Here is a 16,461-nt window from a genome sequence, read left to right on the forward strand (position 1 = left end):
GGGGATCTGGCTCAGATGTGCCATCACTTGGGACCAGGGCAATGCCCACAGTCCCCACAAAGTACCAGGAGGGGGAGGGGAGCCCAAATTCCCCCGACTGGGTTCCTCCTGCCTTGAGGACTCAGTCTCCTGTCTTGGCCGCAGGTGGGGAAAGAGGACTGTCAGGGAGCAAAGCTGGAGGGGGTCAGAGGCACTGCGGAGGGCTGTCCATGGAGCCAGAGAAGAGGTGGCTCCGAGCCTCATGCTGCACTGACCTATGCCAGGGTCCCCCAAGAAATAACACTTGAGAGAGACCTGAAGGGAACTTTTTATCTTCTCAGTTTACACCTCTTATGCTACCTCATAAAACTTAATCTCCAACACAACTGAGGCAGCACATAGCAGTTCAGAGGGAACTGCTATATAGTTGAGTGGAAGTACATCTTGGGCTCAAATCAGCTCTACCACTCTGAGCAACAGCCAAGACTCAGCTCCCACCTCCACCGAGCAGTCAAATGGAAATCAGGGAATCAAATTCACAACGAACACTTACTTCATGCTTGCCATGTTCCGGGCACCCTTCTAAGGGTTTTTTCTCTTAGTAAGCAACTCAGTCTTACCTTAGCACCTCATAGGGTCTTACATCTTTCCCTCATTTCACAGATGAGAGAAACCAGGCACAGAGAAGCTCAGTCTTGTCTGAGGCCAACAGCAACACTAGGATTTGGACCCAAGCTGTCTGGCATCAGAGTCTGAGCCCCGATGCTAAACTAATTAATGAGAGCCCTTCTCAAATGACCTGAACCATTGATCTTCCTAAAAAACATACATAACACGTCTTGCCCGGAACAGTGATTTTTTTTTTTTTTTTTTTTTTTTTTTTTTTTGTCTTTTGTCTTTTTGAGGGCTGTACCTGCAGCACATGGAGGTTCCCAGGCTAGGGGTCAAATGGGAGCTATAGCCACTGGTACACAGGATCCAAGCTGAGTCTTCAACCTACACCACGGCCTATGGCAACGCCAGATCCTTAACCCACTGAGCAGGGCCAGGGATTGAACCTGCATCCTCATGGATACTAGCCACAACGGGAACTCCAGAACAGTGATTCTTAATCCTAGCTGCATATTCAAATCATCAGGAGTGCATTTAGACCCTAAACAACCTGGTCTACCTCTAGAGATTCTGACTGAATTGGTCCAGGATGGGGTGCCAGCATCAGTACCACTTAAAAACTCCCAAGTGATCTGAACACCCACCAGGGTTGGGAGGCCTCGCTCTGCAGTGTTCAGTAGGACTGCGTCGTCTGTCCTAGAGGATGAGGATCACCAGCCACCCTGCTCCAGAAGCCATACCTGAGCTTCGCAGGACTTCCAGAAAGAGTGTCCCTGTGTAAATCCCATCAGGGTAGGTGTGATAGATGCAGAAGTACTCTCCTGTGTCGTTCACGGTCAGTGACCGGAGAGTGAGGCCCAGGTTGGGGCCAGGGACCACTCGCTTCATGAAGGGTGGGTCAATGTGCCACCCCAAGGTGTCATGACGAATGGCCAGAACTTGGTCCTGCTGCTTCCAGTTGACCTGAGTCACCTTGGCAGTGGTAGAGGAGAGGTGACATTGTAAGGTGACAGAGCCACCTTCTTCTGCAGAAATGTTCCCCACTGTTACTATTCTGCCTGTCATGGCTCCTAGGGAAGGAGAGAAAGCATGCATTTTTAACAGCTGGCCTTGAACCTCCCCGTAGGAATTCCAAGGGACTTTGAGGCCAGAATTGTTTTTTGGAAGGAGGGTCTCTGCGGTTTGTCCTGTCACTTCCCCATACAGACCATAATTGTCACACAACGTAGCACTTCATCCTCTCAGGATATTCTGCTGTAATATTCCTTGTGATGAGCTCAATGATTATTTCCACATACTTATTTTTGCCACTCCACCTTGTGACAATATAAGCCCATGACAGCCACCACTTCTATTTAATTGTATCTTCCAGCCACCAGTTCTGTGCTAGGCACTTTATCTTTTGAAATAAAACTGGATGTTTTGGGTTGACCGCCATTTGGGATGTCTGGAAAATGTTTCAGAAAAGCCACAAAATCCAAAGGAAAGGAGGCTTGGAAAGAAACTCTTGTGTCTCCCAGGCAAACACACCACCCTCCTCGGCATAGCCCCCCCCCGGAAAACAACATGAAAACGAAACTATCCTACAGTTTTTAAATATGTGTGTCCCCCTCCAAAACACTTGCGTATGGTTTTTAATATAGAAGGAAACAGATTTAACACAAATTCAACCTAAATAGTAGAATCTCTGGAATCTATGACAAAGACATTTTTGATCCACAGAAGACTTACATTTTTCCAGAAGTTTCCTCAAGGACAGAAGAAAGGAGTGAACTTCTCCCAGCAAACACATCATCCCTGCTCCTTGTCCCTTTCTCTCCCCTGGCTTCCTCTCTTGGGTCGGCCAATCAGGCACCCCCAGCCCCAAGTCCTTCATCTGCTGCCCAAAGCAGAACTGTGTCTCCTTTTCAGAGGCAGCCGTTCCTCACCCGAGGGTACACGGGACTCTGGAAACTGTGTCTCCTTCCCTCAGATGGATGCGGCAATCACTGCAGCCACCCCCTCCAGTTCCAGGCTAGACTTCAGGCCTTACCTGAGGCGGGGAGGAGAGCCTGCCTCAGCCCCTGGGCCCAGATCAGGAGGAGACACCACCGCATGCTTCTGCCCAGGAGGCTGACAGGAAGCAGCTGTGGCCTCTTCTGCCACCGAAACTGGCCAACTGCTGATGGTGAGACCCAACCTATGAGGAAAGAGGGTCTCGGAAAAACCAAATTCAGCAAAAACAACATCAAACACAGATAAAGCTCTCAACAAGTGCACAAACGGCACAGCGCAGGCCACAAGAAAAACCATGAAGGAAACACATTTTAAAATAAACAAAACTGTGGTTAGAAGTACACTGGTCTTGGATTACTATTAGTCAATCTACTGTTTTTAAGTTTCATATCAATGCACTTTTTAAAATCAGCTTTTATCTATCAAGTTCAAGGGCACCTGTGCAATGCCCAAGATTCTGGAGCACCTGTTCCTGATGAGGTTCACTGGGTTCCCCCTGACTTCATCCTACTAAAGAGTATGCCATGATCAGAAAAACTTAGGTTTGTGCACTTAAGTCAGGAACTGTCCTTGAAATCTAATGAATGAGGGAACAAGAAGCATTTACTTCAGAGGCAAGACATGGGTGACACAAAATTCTTGGTCAAACAGAGCAACTTTCCCTCGAGAGAGAAAAAGAAATCAGATTCCTTCCCCTTGAATCTTATTTCTCCCGTCTTGTTAATTTGGACTGAGACATTGTTGAATTTCAGCATAGTCTCTCTGGCCCAGTGGAATCAGAGGAGACCAGAAGAGTGAGTTTTCTTGTGTATGGTGACCCCATGACAATTGGTGATGCAGAGAAGTGTAAACCCCGGCTGCCTGGCCCTGGATTGGGATTGGCTGACACTTGTCTAGAGCTCCCAGCTCATCAAGTCCCATTGTTGACTCACCCTTCCTTCTTTCTTCCTTCTCCCCCTCCCTCCCTCCCTCCCTCCCTCCCTCCTTCTTTCCCTCCCTTTCTCTCCCTCCATTCATTCACTGAAAAGTCCCTGAGCACAGGCAAAACACCAGACTCAAGACTATGAGCTCTGGAGACATGAGGGTGAATAATCACAGCCCTTGCTCTCAGAGAGTTCACAGTCAAAGCTTACTCTCTGGTGAAGCCACATGCTGGGGAGAGGAGGTGGAAGGTACACAGTCGCCTGCCTTTGGGACTCGCCCCTACTACCTTGGGCATGCCCTGAATGTCGGCTACTCCATCAGGGGAAACATCGGAAGGCTGGTACCCTGCTTCTCATTCCAGCTCAGCACACTGAGTATTCTGCACTGCCCTGTTCTCCTTCTCTTCTATAGGAACTTCTATCTCAAACTAGCTACCCCCCTCCCTGGGTGTTGCCCCTTCCCAACTCTATACTATGACAACTCAGGCACCTCCCCCTATACCCTACCTCCAGCCCTTTAGACAAAATACGCCTCACCAACCTTTTTCAGCTACCCAAATTCAACCTGTCCTTCAAGGCTTATATCAAGATACATCTCCTTCACCCCTCCCAATAGTCACAGAGCTGAAGAAGCTATGAGACCTAATGCGTGTCCACCTAATGTGGGTACAGAGGCTGAACAGACAACGTGTTTCCAAAACTGATTGCCAAGGCAGAGGATCCAGGAAATGAAGAGCCACAAACAGCTAATGGGAACAAAGCACAGAGAGATGTGGATTCTGGGGTCTGGACTAGAAAAAAACGCATAGCCTGGATTTCTATAGTTGGGGTGGGTAAAAGCCATAGAGATAGGACCATAGAGCCTGTCTTACCCAGTTGGCCTTCTGTGTCCATGGATTCTGCATCCATGAATTCAACTAACCACAGATTGAAAATATTTTGCTTAATTCAGAAAAAAATCCAAAAAATACAACATGAATTTGCCATGTACTAGCACCTATTTACTAGCATTTTCATTGTTTCATAATTATTCACATTGTATTTACATGCTATTAGGTATTATAAGTAATCTAGACCTGAATTAAAGTACATGGGAGGGTATGAGTAGGTTATACGCAAATGCTATGCCAGTTTATATAAGGGACCTGACCATCTGCAGGGTTCCTGGAACCAATCCTCCATGGATCCTAAAGGACAACTATATAATGAGAAATACAAGGAAATTTAAACTGGGTTAAAGAATTGTTTCTAAGCAATCAGTCCAAAGAGAAGCACGGTCAAGTCCATTTTGATCAATGGTGCTCTCCAAAGACATTTAAGGGTGGTGATTAATACCTTACGGAATAAAAAATAAATACCTAGGTCCAAAATGATCCTGCTTTGGTGACCTTGAGAAATTACTCAAGCTTCTCAAGCCTCAGTTTACTCATTTATAAATAAGAACAACAGTGCCCCTCTTTACCCTGTCCATGGGGTTATTGTAAGGATTCAGTGAATTAATATCTGGTGAGGTGTTTAGCACAGTGTCTACAACACAGGAAGGGTTCAATACATCAATGATAGTATTGATAATAATATTAACTAAGGAAGTAAAAGGGAAAAGGGAGGAGAATATTCCTGTCTACATAATATATTTTTTGCCAGAGGAAAACTCTGGTCTCTGGACTCCAAGGTTGGAGTTTTTTCAACCTCTTCAATCTGGCTCATGCATCAGATATCAGAATATAAGGATAAAATGTTACTGCAAAAAAGTAGCCACTGTACCAGGCAGACCTGAAAAAGCCTTGGAGGAAGGCGAACGACAGAAGAGTCTCCCCAGGGAAACTTCCAAATCCCTCTAAGAGCCTCCTAAGGGGACTCCACCCGGAGATGTCACTGGCACAACCATCCATTCAGCAGTGGAGCAGTGCAGCTGTGAGGGGCAGGTCTGGACCAAGAGCCCCCGGGGGCCACCTTGAGCCCCCTCTGTGGCCAGTCAGCATCCCCTTCAACACAGCATGAACCCCTGTAGCTAGCTGGGTTCTGACTTGCATTTCCATTTAAAGCATAAAAGGAGCCACCATATTTTTCTTCCCCAACTCTTGGGGCTGTGGGCTGGACAGATATGGCTAGACTTGATGCAGCTGGCTGGGTGTGGGTGCTGAGGAAGGGACCCTGCTTGCATGTTAAGGGGGAAGAAATGCTGGCCTAGAATGCTCTCAAGTCCTTTCACAGTCCAGCCTTCCCCTCACCCTGCAATCCTCATGAGCCCACATTGGCTCCCTGGCTCCAGCGGGAAGCCCATGGCCTGGCAGGGGTCACAGCACTGGGCCAAGGAGGCTAAGAGTGGTCACACTTTCCACTTTCCTCACGTACAGGAAACACAACCTAGATTCTCTCAGGGCACAGACCAATCTGTGTCTTTGAACTTCAGACTCTCCAAAGTCTTCCCTCTGGCTCAGCAGTAGTGCTGGAGCCTGGGGAATACCACAACCTGCTTCTCCCCCTCTTCCCGGCCTCTTACCAAGGGTAACATCCAGCAGCTGCAAAGGGTGGTGACCTTCTCAGCCAAATGCTCCCACTCTCTGCATCAAGACCAGCACCTGCTAGTGTAAGCTCTGTGGATTGAAAAAGAAAAAAAAATGCACAACCTAAAAGTAGGTTTCATGCAGCAGACATTCTAAGGACTTCAAGCTGGGGACACAGCATCTCAGATAACACTGAGAAATTATAACCAAAAGGCAAGGGGAGGAGCCAGAATATAAAAGATTTTGCAACAAAAGATACCGGGGAGTCAGAAAATCAAAAGATTACAGTTTATGAAAGAAAACCAAGTATCTCAAGTTAAGGAGTTTAGTGACTTTCTCTGTATGGGAAGATGCAAGAGTCTGGGCACACTGAAGTCATTTATTTGATATGCATCTCAGCTGTCTGGGGCTGGCATCCTGTGCCTTCCCATCCTGAGTCTCCTCAGGGTGCAGTGCACCTTCTGGGGTAGCTACCGCAGTTGACTGCTAGATGGTGGGCACCCTCTTTCCATCCTGAGTTCCCTCAGGGCTCACCATCAGGGAGGCTGTAATGTGATGTCTTGATGACTAAGGCATGCTTTGTTGACTGATAGGGAGGGCAGAATTTTTAGTGCATAGCTGTATTGTGGCCAAGGAGTCCAGAGCAGTCACTTCACAGCAAAGCCATCCAAGCAATGGGCAGCTGTTCCAAAGCCCCTTGAGAGAGATGCCTCAGAAAATCAAAGTCTCAATATGAAAGGAGTATCTCTGACCTGAGGCTCTTTCATAAGTCTGTGAGCCACTCCAGGTTGTTGGCTGAAACTGGCTCACAGCAAATGCAAATGGGGAGAACTTGGTGGTGGGATTACTATTGTTTGTCCAAGCTCCCCTGGGTGAGGTGACTCTGAGGACCTCCCTAACAAAGGCCTCCAAGCAAGTTCATGGATTATGGGAAACTGCCTTTGCCGTCCCAGCTGTGAAAATAGGGTCGAGACTCCCAGGAGAGGCTGGAATGCAATCAGAAGAAAAGTCTTTGGGAGGAAGCAGATGATCTCTGCTCAGTTTAGGTCTTTCCTGAAGCCTCTCTTCACAGCCTTCCCACCCACTGACACCACCCCCTCTCATCCTCCCCTCTTCCTAGATGTGATTACACTGTCAATCACCCCCAGTCCCTGGAAACTTACTTCCCACTTCCTGCTACATGCATCCCTCAGGTATGCTGGATTGGGATAGAAATACATGTGAACATATCACTCAAAGAATGTCTCAATCTCAAGAGCTCTCTCTCTCTGCCAACAAGAGGAATGCCAGACCAAAATGGTTTCACAGGGGCACTATGTCAAACCTATAAAGAGCAGGTAATTCCAATATCACGTAAAATATACAGACAGAGAACACAAAGGAAAACTTCCAAATTCATTTTATGAAGTGACTTTCAAATTGTAAAAATGACTAAGATTGCACAGAATAAAAGAAAATCAGGTCCTAATCTTTCCGAATATTGAGGGGAACACTCTAAATAAAATACTGTCACACAGATGCCAATAACAAGTTAAGCAAAATACATAATGACCAGGTAGAGTTTATTCCAGGATTACAATGATGATTCAATACTAGGAAATCCTTTAATATTCAGCATTTGATATACATAGAAAAAGCATAAGGTCATTTCCTGAGGCTGAAAAGAAAATTCAATCCCTATGACTGACTGAACAACAGCAAAAACATTCAATAAAATAAAAACGCATTCTTTCTTACCATAATTACACACACACACACACACACACACACACACACACACCCCAGACCCAAAGCCAAGATCTCTCCCCCGACCCTCTCTCTTTTTGGCCAGACTTGCAGCTTGGTGACTAGGGATTGAACCAGAGCCACAGCAGTGACAACACCAGAACTTTAACCCATGAAGCCACCAGGGAACTCCAGCCAACATCTCTTTTGATAGGAAAACTCTAGAAGTGTCCCCACTACAGTCAGTAATAAAACAAAAATACTCACTATTACCATAACTAGTTAACAACCTATCAGAAGTATTAGCCAAATCAATTAAGAGAAGCAGTTAGAGGTTTAGGAATTAGAAATAAGGATGTAAAACTATCTCTAATTATCAATACTTATAAACATAGACAACACACGAGAATCAATAGGGAAAATATCATAATACAATTCTATAAAATTGGCAGGATGTAAAATTAATACAAATAAATAAATAGTCATCCTATTTACAATCATTAATCAGCTAGAACATATTTTGGAAGAGAACTCACATTTACACTAACATAAAAAAAAAGATAAGGGAGTTCCTGTCATGGTGCAGTGGTTAACGAATCCAACTAGGAACCATGAGGTTGCGGGTTCAATCCCTGGCCTTGCTCAGTGGGTTAAGGATCTGGCGTTGCCGTGAACTGTGGTGTAGGTCGCAGACGCGGCTTGGATCCCGTGTTGCTGTGGCTCTGGTGTAGGCCAGCGGCTACAGCTCTGATTAGACCCCTAGCCTGGGAACCTCCCATATGCCGAGGGAGCGGCCCAAGAAATGGCAAAAAGACAAAAAAAAAAAAAAAAAAAAAAAGATAAAATACTTAGAAATAAATTTAACAAGAAATGTGCAAAAGCCATACTAAAAAATTTACTCCAGTGAATCAGCTATCCAAATATACTTTTAAATGAAACCATACAAATATTAAAAAGAAAAAAGAAAAAAAAAGGATTAATTCCTTTAAAACCTGTGCCTCAAAATCTGGAGTCATTAAATACAATTTAGTGAGGAATCTGACTACATAAAGTAATTTTTTTGTTGTTTAAAAAGGCTTTTTCATTTTAAAAAATCATAAAGATCAAAAGACAAATGACAAAGTAAGTAAGAATACCAGAACTTATTTCATAACCAAACGATTCACCTTCTTAGCACAAAGTGTTTCTAGAAATCAGTAAGAAGAAGACATAAACTGATAGTTCATAGAAAAAGAGATACAAATGTACCTCATACATTTGAAAAGTTCACACCAGTCATAAAGAGAAAGAGGTAAGTTAAGAATATACTGCAATACCATTTCTCCCCTAACAAATTAGCAAAAAAATCAAAAATTTAACAATACATTCTATCGGTAAGGCTGTGGGGAAACAAGTACAGTCATATCTAGTGTCGGTAATAGAAAAATGATACAATTCTTTTCAGAAGAATTGGTCAGTATCTATCAATATCACAGCTGTGTTTACCCTCGGGCCCAGGAATCCTACTTCTAGAAATATATTCAAGGACATAACTGCACAAATAGGAAAACACATGCACAAAAAGTTATCCATTGAGGCATCCTCACTCACTAACAAAACAAAAACAAAAACAAAACCACAAAACAATCCAAATGTCCTTCAATAGGTTCCTGGCTGAATAAACTATATGATACCCAGGCCCTTATTGGATAAACTATGGTACCCCCACATAATGGAGAACTAGGCAACCATGAAAAGAATGAGAGCAATCTCAATATATTGACAATGGCGTGATCTCCAGAAGACACTGTTAAATGAAAAAGCATGGTGCCAAAAAGTGTGTACAGTATGCAATCTTCGCGGAAAGGCACAAAAGGGAGTGAGAACATAAGTAAACATTTGCCTATGTCGGTAATAAAAAGCACTGTAAGAATTGATCAGAATTAATTTTAAAAATTAGTTACCGTTATGTGGCAGAAGGAGGGGGATTGGGATGGAAGAGAAACTTATTGGAATATAGCTTTCAACTTCTAAAACATATTTGAAAGATGCATATTATATAAACATGAAAAAGAAAAATCATCCCTAAAAATCAAAAGAAAAAAATTAATCTAATCACACTTAATAACACAATCACACAGAGAAAATAATCGACTGAATTTAAAATTTAGCACTTTGTGAAGTTCCCTTGTGGTACAGCAGGTTAAGGACCCAGTGTTGTCACAGAAGCAGCTGTGGCATGGTTTCAGCCCCTGGCCAGGAAACTTCCACGTGCCGTGGGCGTGGCCAGAAAAAAAAAAAAAAACTTAGCACTTTATATTTACTTAGTAGAATATGTTCTAAGATAAAAACATGTATTCCAGTCATTCAGTTATATTTTGATTTTGAAGCAATGATGTAACAACAAGGCTGTTAAATTAATGTTATTAGAAGCCAAGATTTTTGGTGTAAGAGAAATTAGATGGAAGTAAAAATTCAAATAATTAAGTAAAATCTTGTAAAGTTGAATTTGAATTTGATCAATACAAAGCCATGAATTAAAAGAATATATTGTCTCATGCGGCCCATTGAAAGAACCAAAAAAAAAAAAACCCAACAATATTCCAGAAGCAATGAGAATCCTAGAGGCAGAATGCTTTCTAAAACCATTCTGCATTTGAGGAGCCAGGGTTTCTGAGAGAAATGACTGACTCCAGGTTTGAAGCAAGGAATATACAAGGCAGGCCTGGGACATCTCGTTCTTTCAAAGGTTAATAGGGCCATGTCAAAAAAGAACTGACTGATTTTCAGGGGCCACAAACAGCCAAAGTTGGGCCAATTAGAGTGTGAAAAAGAAAAAAGGTTCTAAGAATATATTAAAGGCTACAAATCTATAAATGACATAGAAAACAGAAAACTCTAAACAAAACAAGCCTCATTTTGTCACTATTAGGGGCAGTACTACACCAATTCCTTGTTCTAAAAATTGATAATTAAAGTTAAAAGGATTTATCCCAATTTTCCACCTGCAATTGTAGTTAAGGATAACTAACTAGCCCCGGTTGATGGAAAGCACTTCTTCACGGGATAATTCCAGCTAATAAATAGAGAATAAATTTTGTCAACCCTAATGAAATAGTTGATTTAGCTAAAGATCATCAATGGAAACAAAACCATTAGGTGAATTGTGATGGCAAGTGAATGTTCCAAGGTGCTAAGGCAGCCCAGAGATTGCTGTCTGGTCACAAAGGAGGGATCAAGCTGTCTCCACTTGATCCCAGTGACTCATCTAACCACTTAAATTGGAACCTCCAGATGTACTGTGCAATCTCATAGGCCCCACTATTAGGAACATATATCCTCCATGAAATTTTCATTCCTAAAATGTTTAACCTGATTCTAATCAGGGCTTTAGGCCTATCTTCTCGCTTATAGGAAACCCAGCATAGCATATAGGTGAACAGGTTAAATCCCTCCCAACTACAGAGCAGAGAAAAATGCAAAATATGGGGCAGTTGCTTCAACACGATGATGTCATGGGGAAAAAGAGGGGAGGAGGACTAATCTAGATTAAAGTAAAATTAGGAGACATAACAGCCAAATGCAAACCACGATACTTGGCTGGCCCTTAGTTTGAATGAAGACATTTTGGGGGTCAAAGGTAAGAAATCAAATATGAATTGGGCATTAATTATACTTAAAAAAACGACTGTTAGTTTTGTTGTGTGTGTTATGTCCTGAATCATGTCCTCCTTCTCCGAATTCTTACGCTGAAGTCCTAATCCCTAGCACTGAACAATGTAACTGCATTTGAACAAAACATTGTAAATCGGGAGTTCCCGTCGTGGCGCAGTGGTTGACGAATCCGACAAGGAACCATGAGGTTGTGGCTTCGATCCCTGGCCTTGCTCAGTGGGTTGAGGATCCAGCGTTGCCATGAGCTGTGGTGTAGGTTGCAGACGCAGCTCAGATCCCATTTGCTGTGGCTCTGGCGTAGGCCGGCAGCTACAGCTCGGATTGGACCCCTAGCCTGGGAACCTCCATATGCCGTGGCTGCGGCCCTAGAAAAGGCAAAAAGACAAAAAAAAAAAAAAAAAGGAAAGAAAGAAAGAAAATTACCCTCATTTTTACCCCCCCCCAAAAAATATATATAAAACTCTATTTGGAGATAAAGGTCTTTAAAAAGACGATTTAGTTAATTGAAGTCTTTAGGGTGGCCCTTATCCAATCTGATTGTTGTTTTTATAAAAACAGGAGATCTGGACAGAAAGAGAGATACAGACAGAAGGACAACTAAGTGAGGACACAGTAAGAAGGTGTCCACCTGCAGGCCAGGGAGAGAGGCCTCAGAAGAAACAAAACCTGATGACACCTTAATTTTGGACTTTCGGACTCCAGTGCTGTGAGAAAATAAATTTATGTTATTTTAGCCACTCAGTCTGTGGTATTTTGTGATGGCAGCCCTGGTTAACTAGTGCAGTGTCCCACGATGATATTGCAGTTATGCAGGAAAAACTTCTTTAGAGACTTCTACTGAAGTTTTTAAGTGTGAGATGTATTAACACTGATCATTTTAGATCCTTAAATAATGAAGAAAAGGTGGCAAAATGTTGATTATTAAAATTAGGTGATGGGAATTTGAGTATTAATTATTATCATAATACTTTTCTATAAATTCAAACTTCATAGTAAAAAGTCAAAATGAAATGAAAGATGTTTCAGTGCAGCGAGGAGAAACAGGGCATCAGATAGGATACACAGGGATTTGGGGGGACCATGAGGATGAAGAGCCCAAGGGGAAGATCCCTCACAAGGAGATCCCTGCCTGTTGTGAGAGTGAACTCAGGGCATCTGACTTTTAATCCATCGGAACATGGCATAGGGTGATTAGAATTCACACGCACATGGCTTTAGAGGAATTGTCAATAGTAAGGCTGTGAGAAGAGAACAATTAAAAATGAATTTGGTTTGGCTGTAAAACATTACTAATTTCAGTTGCTTACATGAACTACTAAAAATTTAAGTATAAATACTATTCAGCATAATAATAATTACACATACAATGGAAAAATACAGTTGGAAATATATAATTAATTTTAAATGTCATAATAATTAAAGAGGCTTTTCAGTATTTAGCCAAATTCCCACAAGTGGATAGGCAGTTCCAAATCTGAGCTAAGGCTGCTTGATTCTCTGTCATAACAAAACTAACAGCCCTAACACATTTCTTCATGTCAATCAATCAACAAATACTGAGCACTTACTTTGCAAAACTGCTGTGCTAGGCATCTTGGTTGATAGGAAGAAGAAAAAGTTTACTCAAGTAGTTTACAATCTAGTTAGGAAGTTTTATACCCAAACAAAAATAATTTCCAATATAAAGTAGGCAATAAGGGCAAATGACCTCGACAGATGAGGGAAGGTAGGCTTATAGGATAGTCATTTGTATCAGTCAAAAGTTGAAAGAGGTAGTTGTGTGGATGAAAGAAGGATATCTAATCTCAGAGCAAGGAGATACATCTAAATAATACAAAGTACAGAAGCAGTAACAACTGTTGGCATGCAGCCAATGCCTGGAAGAGTTGCAATGACAGTTTCAATCCACACACCCAGATTCCTGTGCTCTTAATCAACACCTTCAAAATATGATGGGGCATCTCTTATGTTTAGATAAATGTTTACAAACACATATTATGAAAAGCAAAACATATGAATGTGGATGGTGTCATGGCTCAAGGGAAGGTGAGACAGAAGACGACCCTGGTCTCACGGGGTCGATGAGCATAGCCTGCTCTCTTGGTCAATCAAGTCAAGTGTAAATACAAGTACCTGATGTTCCTACAAAAATGAAGCTGGAGGGGATGGGGAAAGAGAGTCAGACAATAGCCCCACAATCATCCTCACTCAAAAATGGATACATGTTCTCTTTGCCTTTTGGAATAGAAGCTACCCTTCCAGAATATCCAAGAAAAGACTTCAAAAAAAGAGATGAGACATGATCTGAGGAATGAATAACCAAGAGCATGCAGAATTCTGCTAGGAGGACAAGGGTCAAAACTGAGGTCCAAAGCTCTATTGGGGCACGGTAAGACCTCGCCCCACCTACCACTAAGCCAAACCACCTCCCGTCTCACCATCACAATCTGCCCCAGAGACCACAGCTGATAAGGAGATTTTACACAGGGCTAAACCCAGCAGGGCTCATGCTCTTGCTTAATGTTAACTAGCATAGAAGTCCAAGCCTCTGAGGTCAATGCTCGTCACCTAGATTCTCTTCCTTTAAGGCTCTAATCTGACCTGATTTCCCACCCTTCTGGCCTCCCTCCACCCCAGTCTCCCATTTTATTCTTTGAGTCTCATGGACTGTCATCAGTAATAACCATTTATCTTTAAACACTTCTTTAAATCACTACTTTTCAAAGAGTCGGCCTGGCCAAGCAGCATCACATCACTTAAAAAACTTGGAGGAAACAGGAGTTCCCATTGTGGCTCAGTGGTTAACGAATCTGACTAGGAACCATGAGGTTGCGGGTTCGATCCCTGGCCTTGCTCAGTGGATTAAGGATCTGGTGTTGCCGTGAGCTATGGTGTTGGCCGCAGATGCGGCTATGGATGCCATGTTGCTGCAGCTGTGGCGTAGGCTGGCGGCTACAGCTCCGATTCGACCCCTAGCCTGGGAACCTCCATATGCCGAGGGAGCGGCCCTAGAAAAGGCAAAAAGACAAATAAAAAAAAAAAAAAAAAAAAAAAAAACTTTGAGGAAACAAATCCCCAGGCCCCATCCCAAACCTACTGAATCCAAACCCCTGAGGGTAGGAGTGTGGAGGCAGCTGTCTCTGCCGTAACAAGCCCCTGGGTGATGGAGCAGTTGTGAAGCCCACCTGCAGACTCTCCTTTCAGAACTTGGAGGAGCAACCCATCTCACTACCTCGACCACTGCATAGACTCACCTTCTTTCTTGCACATTAATTAAATACTTCACCCTAAAACAGCAATGAGGTCACCCTTTCCACCTTTTATTTTCTCCTCTTCTTTTTTTTTTTTTCATTCTTAAAAGTTTTATTTGAAGTATAGTTGGTTTACAATGTTGTGATAATTTCTGCTGTACACAAAAAGTGATTCGGCTATATATGTACACACATCCATTCTCTTTCAGATTCTTTGCCCACACAGATTATCACAGAATACTGAGTAGAAGTCTCTGTGGTATACAGCAGGTCCCCATTGGCCAGTCATTCCATATACTTCTGTGTGCATATGTCACTCCCAAACCTCTGGTCCTTACCTCCCCCACTTTGGTAATCATAATTGTTTTCGAAGGCTGTGAGTCTGTTTGTGTTCTGCAAATAAGTTCATTTGTATCACTGTTTTTTAGATTCCACATATAAAGTAGTATCGTATGATGTTTGGCTTTCACTGTCTAACTTCACTTAGTATGATAATCTCTAGGTCCATCCATGTTGCTGCAAATAGCATTATGTTGTTCTTTTTCATGGTTGAGTAATAGTCAATTATATATATAATTGATGCATAAAGATGATCTCAAATTTGTTATTTAAATATTTTTACCTAATATCATTTGGAAGATCATACCCACCAACACACACACACCCACACACCCCCCCCACACACCCACACACTATTCCTGAGTCATTCTGAGTTTCTTAGAACTAATTCTCTTTTCTTTTACCCTAAAACCACATTTGCCACATTTTTTCCTTTTTATTTCACATACCATCAGTTTTTTTAAATTTTAAGCGGTAACCTTCCAAATGTACATATTCGCATATCGTATGTACACATATGTCTGTAGTAATATATTTTATATGCCATAATACAAAATTGAGAATAGAAAAAAAATTGATATTAGGTAAAAATACCTAAATAACAACTATGAGATCTTCTCTAGGCATCCCAGTGATTCATCTTGTGCAAATTACTGTGGAAACATCAGCTTTGATGGAATCAAGACATTGCAAGGACTGTGCTTCCAAGGTTCTAGATCAAGAGGTATGGGTCCTCTGACTAGAAGCACAAGTTATATTTCCACACTTGTGTGGTAGTAAATGGTTAATAACAGATCTCCAAGAAAAAAAATCCCAGTTCTATATCTTTGGCAATGTCAGTGGTGTAAATATTCCCACCTTAGTGATTTTAAGCTACCAAGAAGATATCACAGAATGTGAAGTTTGGGAAGTGCCCAATGTGTCTCGAACAAGTCAGCTCCAACACTAGGTTTTTGTGCCCAAAGTTCTTGATTAAGGTCTATTTTTCAGTTAATTCCCTTTCTTCTAGGGAACTGGTTTCCTAATTAAGCATTTTCTAATTAACTTGCTTCCTTTTAATTTTTCAAAGCCCTTGCTTTGGCTGAGGTAGATCTGTAGTCCTCCAGGCTTTGGGGGGCCTCCAGTCTAATACAGGAGCCATACAGCTCCCTGAGATGTGTCCATGTGAGAGTGAGAGTAGTGGGAGAAAGAAGCAGGAATAGCCATGCCTTGGAAATTTGTGACCCATGGCCCTATATCACAGACAGTGTGTATGCAAATTCACCCAGCCTCCACAAAGTAGAGCTGGCTTAAGATCTCTGCAAAACCCATGCCCCTTAGCACCAGTGGCTTCTGCTCCCTGCTCCTGCCTCTACATGCAAACCCCAAACCTAATAGTCATGAGTCAGTAGGAGCCCTTGAAGTTTTAGAGCCAAATGAAAGAAAAAAAAATTATTAATGTTAATATTTACAATGTGAATAGAGCATTTACTAGGT

The 16,461-nt window shown here is 42.5% G+C and overlaps 1 protein-coding gene across 3 annotated transcripts in view; it reads right to left on the minus strand.

Moving 5' to 3' along the window:
• Nucleotides 1-16,461, minus strand: part of TIGIT (T-cell immunoreceptor with Ig and ITIM domains) — a 125,379-nt gene that overhangs the window by 16,497 nt on the left and 92,421 nt on the right. For 2 of the 3 annotated variants that reach the window (XM_003358804.4, XM_021070349.1), the window contains 3 exons: nucleotides 6,013-6,106; nucleotides 2,624-2,770; nucleotides 1,332-1,661 (listed from right to left, as the gene is read on the minus strand). In XM_003358804.4, the coding sequence (XP_003358852.3) occupies nucleotides 1,332-1,661; nucleotides 2,624-2,687 (394 nt within the window). In that variant the 5' untranslated portion in view covers nucleotides 2,688-2,770; nucleotides 6,013-6,106. Of the gene's footprint in view, nucleotides 1-1,331; nucleotides 1,662-2,623; nucleotides 3,057-6,012; nucleotides 6,107-16,461 lie in introns of those variants that run through there. The other variant, XM_021070348.1, reaches the window with a different exon arrangement.

This window comes from Sus scrofa, chromosome 13 (assembly GCF_000003025.6).
Source record: "Sus scrofa isolate TJ Tabasco breed Duroc chromosome 13, Sscrofa11.1, whole genome shotgun sequence".
In the NCBI taxonomy this organism is placed as follows: domain Eukaryota; kingdom Metazoa; phylum Chordata; class Mammalia; order Artiodactyla; family Suidae; genus Sus; species Sus scrofa.